We start from the raw sequence: 5,750 nt of genomic DNA on the forward strand, positions 1-5,750 counted from the left end.
GGTGTCTGGTGCACACACTTAAAGGAAATGGCTGACAGGTACAAATGCATGAGGTGACTCCTTGCCTTTTTAGTGTGCAAGAGCTCAGACTGAGTTGTTCAAGTCCATATGATGCACATTCTCATGTGATGGCCGTGATACCGCCTGCTGGCTTGTCCCTAAAGAGTTGACAAGCAGGTTCTGGAATATACAGTCATGAGTTATCTTTAAGCTGTCCGGAAGAATATGTAGTTTTCCCTCCCAAGATCAGCACAGTGATGGGAGACACTTAGAGTAAGATCCTTTAGGATGAATTCCAGATGTTCTTTTTTTTCCCCAGAGTTAACCAGGAGTAACTAACTTCCCTGGGATTTCAGCTCTGACATATGCAGCTAGGAATAAAAAAGGCTTTCTTCCCTGAGTTTTCTGTTGGGTTGGGTAGAATGACATGTTTGAAATTCCTACAAGTGGTGCCTGAGAGAAGCAACAACCGCTGCCCTCTGTGTATCTCAGCACTTCTCCCCATTGTCTTAAGATTTTTGTGCTTGTTTTCACATAGCATTTATAACATCAACATATTAACAGACTTTTCTGTGTCTATGTTTTTACTGTACAAGTCACAAGATCCTGAAAACATAGATTTGGATCTCAAAATCCATTTGTTCCCAGCAGTGGGCCTCCTGGTCATAGGCAGTATTTATTCAGGATCTGCTGTTGCTTGCAGGGGGTGAATAATCATAGAACATATAGGTCCTTATAGAGGAACTCCTGGATACAGCTGAATATTTGATATGGAGCTGCTGCCATTCCCTAGCACAGGAGCCTCTTGCTTGGTGAGGTTCCACAGGACAGGTGTGGAGACAATAGTGAGACGGAGGTCGAGAGGTCCAAGCAATTAAAGCATAGATTGTGAATTATTGGAAGGGACACTCGAAGCTATTCTGACAGGATATCAGTTTTTTACGAGATGTTACAAAATCTGAGAAAAATGGAGGAGTTGGATGCAAAGAAATGGGAATAGATCAAGTACGGGAAAATTACAAAGAAGGGAGACAAATGATAGAGCAGGAAAAAAGACCAGAAAGTGGCAGAAAGAGTGGGTGGAGTGGACACAATTAGATAAGATGGTGCAGAGAGAGGGGGCGGGAAACAGACAGAGACAGAGATATTGATCCGGTGAGGGCTCCTAACACCTCCGTTCAGTCTCGATCTATCCTAAACCCTCCTCTCTGGCCACCTGCAATCTATTAGCTCTGGGGGCCATTGTCTTCTTCACTTTCATGTGTTTCCATGCCCATCCTCTTTTCACACAACTGCCTTCTGGGTGAACAAATCCTTCCTGAATGGGCATCGGACAGTACTTCCTCATTACAGTCCTCAGAGACTGTCTAGTGCCCACAGCTTAAACCTCCAACTCCTACAGGCTGTGCACGGTGCTCTGGGCATAGAATTAGGACAGAACAACATGTTTACACACACTCACTCACACACACACACACACACACACACACACACACACACACACACAGACTCCCTTTCAGTGTTCCTTACAAGGCTGTAACCATTGCCCCACTTACCTTCCCAATCATGTCATTAGGACCCATTTGTGGTCTAAAGAATGCACAGTTTCTACATGTGCTGTTTCTTTGATTATTTCTATATCATTGATAGCAATTCCTGTTTAAAAAAATACCTGCGTGAGAGAATAAATTCTTCTTTGGAGTTCAAAAGCACTTTACAACCCCACCCCCATCGTGGCACTTAGAATTATTTTTCTGTTGCCTCTATTAACTACATTTGAAATCCTGTAACACTGTAAACCTAGCAGCAACCAGAGCAACTCTGACTCAGAAGTTGTTTCAACAATGTTAGCTAACTTCGTGAATTAGCAATTAATAATTTATAATTATAATTAATAATTAATAATATATGTGGCTATGTAGAGAATTTTGTATTGATTTTCCTGAAAAAAAATTTGATTAGTTTTCGGCATCCTCCCTTTCAAACCTACGGCCAATTCTATGCTCAGTTGTTTTCACATTTAACCTGGGCACCTGCTACCAACAGAGTCACACCGTCCACTCCGTCTGTACCTGCAGTCTCTCCTCACACTTAGACTGATTCTCATCAAGTCTAGTCATTTATTTACTTCCACAAATTGACAGACATTTGCAAGGTCCTTCCAATGGTTGACCCGGATGCAGAAAAGCAAATCCCTTTCTCTCACCTTGGCTTCCGCCCAGCATGACACTTCATGGCTTATATCTTCTTGGAGGTCCTTTACTGAGCCTTCCGTTTTCCAGTCCTTGGCCATCCTTCAGGTGAGCTACATGTGTGGGACCCTAGAGGAACAACGACTATCCCAAGGGAAACCTATTGGACAGGGCTCAGGAGGCAGGCCTAGGCTCATTACTACTGAAGACTGAGCAGCAATAGGGGACTTGTTAAAAAAAGAAAGAAAGAAAAAGTTTCTGTATTTTCTCAAAACACATTCTCTCTGAGAGAACTTCCTTGGGGATTCAGAGCACCTGTTACATTGGTAATTTTGGAGATTTGTGTAAGGTAATATTTGTTGACCACATTCGAAAGGACAAAGGGTGTTCAAGAGAAAAGTCTCTCTGGGAATTAAGAAGAATATGTCTCTTAGACAGTAATTCTTTTTTTTTAAGATTTATTTATTTATTATGTTTACAGTGTTCTGTCTGCATGTGTCCCTGCAGACCAGAAGAGGGCACCAGATCTCATTACAGATGGTTGTGAGCCATCATGTGGTTTCTGGGAATTGAACATAGGACCTCTGGAAGAGCAGCCAGTGCTCTTAGCCTCTGATCCAGCCCCTAGACAGTAATTCTTAACCTTGAGAGAATTACCTCCATACCCTGGATGTTCTTATTTGTCAATTGTTTCATTTTATTTTAAAATTTAATTGTATATTTTCTCACTTATGTTAATTTGTGAGTGCACTCACACATGCTTGGGTACACACACACACCATCACGTGCATACAGAGACTGATGACAACTTCCGGGAGTCAGCCTTCTCCTTCCATTATGTGGGTTATCAGATTTTTCAGCAATTGCTTTTCCCTGATTGGACATCTCAGTGGCCCCACATCATCTAATATAATAATAACATATCTGCTGTCAGTTTTATAAGAAGGAATGCAATAAAGTGAGGGGGCATCAAGAAATATTGGGGCAATCTGATTTATTGTAGGTAAGAAAGACTTTCCTTCACTTTTCACTTGGGTTAACACAAGTTCAGAGAGATTTCTGATGTGAAGCCAGCCTGTTTAAATCTCATTCCCTATTGCAAATTGCTAGGCGCTTTGCTAGTTTCTTCATGGCTGCCTGCATCTCCTGGTTCCTGAGGGTGTAGATCATGGGGTTGAGCATGGGAGTCATGACAGTGTGGCTGATGGACACAGCCTTGTCCATGGGGAAGGGGGTGAAGGGCCGGGCATACAGGTAAATACTTGGAATGAAGATCATGGACACCACCATGACGTGGGTGGTACAGGTGGAAGCCACCTTCCTCCTCGCCTCTCCTGAGTGGGACCTCAGCATCACCAGGATGACCAAGTAGGAGATCAGAAGGAGGAAGAACCAGATGACATCCAGCATCCCACTGTTGGAGATCATGAGGAACTCCAGGAGGGAGGTGTCTGTGCAGGCCAGTCTCAGCACTTGGGGGACATCACAATAGAAGTTATCCAGGACATTGGGGCCACAGAAGGGCAGTGGGAGCATCAGAGACAGCTGGACAATGGAATGGGCAAAACCTCCTATCCATGCTATCACCACCAGTACCATACAGCGCTGAGTGTTCATGATGGTGACATAGTGGAGGGGCCGTGAGATAGCCACGAGGCGATCATAGGCCATCACTGAGAGGAAGAAGACCATGGCCCCTCCCAGAAAGTGGAAGAAGAAGACCTGGGCCATGCAGCCTTTGTAGGAGATGGTCTTCCTCTCAGAGAGGAAGTCCACCAGCATCTTGGGAGCAGTGACTGAGGAGAAGCAGAGGTCTATGACAGCGAGATTGCGGAGTAGGAAGTACATAGGTGTGTGGAGCCTGGCCTCCGAGGTCACAGTGACCATGATGAGGAGATTTCCCATCACGGTCGTGCTGTAGACAAACAAGAACACCAGAAACAAGAAGAGCTGAAGCTCACGACTCTGTGAGAACCCCAGGAAGATGAACTCTGACACCCATGTGAGGTTCTCTGGCTCCATGGTGTCTCATGCATACACTTAAAGGAAATGGCTGACAGGTACAAATGCATGAGGCGACTCCTTGCCTTTTTAGTGTGCAAGAGCTCAGACTGAGTTGTTCAAGTCCATATGATGCACATTCTCATGTGATGGCCGTGATACCGCCTGCTGGCTTGTCCCTGAAGAGTCCGTAAGTAGGTGTTGGTACACACATTCAGGAGATGGTATTTTGGTTTTGCATTTGTTTGCTTGGTTTCTTGAGACAGGGTCTCAAGACTGTCGTCAAATTCAAGAGCCTTCAATCTCAGCCTCCCCCACACTAAGATGACAGTTGTGTGGTTCCATGCCTAGCACATGAACTATCTTAAAGCTGGGCAGTGGAAATTGCCTGTCCAAATCTGCCTAGCTGTGGGAAGACATGTAGAGAGACTCTCTCAGGTGAATTTCAGGTTTTATTTTCCTTGAGATTTCACCAAAAGTGGGTGACTTGTTTTATTAGGATCCTAACTGGCACATCAGTAAAGTAGGAACAACAACAACAAAATAGTTACCATTTCTCATTTTCTGTGGAATGAATAGAAAGGCACACATGAAATCCCTGTCACCATGCCTGGAATAGCATGAGTCTCACAGTCCCTTCATCCTCCCCTATCCAGGCTTCCCTTGTTGTAACATTTAGCACATCCAGTGTTAACAGACCCTTCATGTTGCTAGTGTTTCCTTCTCAACTCAATCACATGGTCCTAGGAACAAGGGTTTGGTTTACAAATTTATTTGTTCCCAGAATTGCCCAGGCCCTGGTAATAGAAAGTCCTTAACATGAACTGTTGGTGGGGGCAGGGTTAACAGTTATAGCATATGCAGTTTCTTGTTGTCTTAGGGTTACTACTGCTGTGATGGAACACTGTGATCAAAAGCTACTTGGGGAGGAAAGGGTTTATTTCACTCACAGTTCTATCTCACAGTTCACCATCAAAAGCAGTGAAGTCAAAAACTCAAGTAGGGCAGGAACCTGGAGGCGGGAGCTGATGCAAGGGCCATGGAAGGGAGCTGCTTACTGGCTGCTGCCCATGGCGTGTTCAGTCTGTGTCCTTGAATCCAGGACCACCAGCCCAGGGATGGCACCACACACAATGGGCTGGACCCTTGTCCATCAATCACTAATTAAGAAAATGTCCTGCAGACAGGTCTTATGGAGGCATTTTCCCAATTGAGGTTCCCTCGTTTGCAGATGACTCTGGCTTGTGTCAAGCTGGCATGAAAGTAGCCAGCACACTTGCCAAGTAGTCAGTGGACACAGTTGGAGCCCAGGCCTATCCAGCTACTTCCCACGCCTCAGCACAGAGGCCCCTTCATTTGTGAGGTTCCATACACCACATATTCAGGCAAGAGTGAGCTGGTGTTGAAGGGGTCATGAAACTAAGACATAGATGGTGAGTCCTGTGAGACGGGACTCTGAGAGCTCTTCTGGAAGCAGGTGGAATTTAGCAGACATAAATTTTTGGGCTAGATGAGAAAGGGAGCAGCTGAATAAAAGAAATGAGAATAGATGAAGTA

The 5,750-nt window shown here is 44.8% G+C and overlaps 1 protein-coding gene across 1 annotated transcript; it reads right to left on the bottom strand.

The window, feature by feature from the left end:
• Nucleotides 1–3,278: 3,278 nt before the first annotated feature.
• LOC100750777 (olfactory receptor 4D2) lies at nt 3,279–4,214 on the bottom strand. The gene has a single exon (XM_027426119.1). It carries the CDS (start codon nt 4,212–4,214, stop codon nt 3,279–3,281), a length of 936 nt encoding a protein of 311 aa, XP_027281920.1.
• Between the last annotated feature and the right edge of the window lie 1,536 nt (nt 4,215–5,750).

This window comes from Cricetulus griseus, chromosome 7 (assembly GCF_003668045.3).
Source record: "Cricetulus griseus strain 17A/GY chromosome 7, alternate assembly CriGri-PICRH-1.0, whole genome shotgun sequence".
Classification (NCBI taxonomy): Eukaryota; Metazoa; Chordata; class Mammalia; order Rodentia; family Cricetidae; genus Cricetulus; species Cricetulus griseus.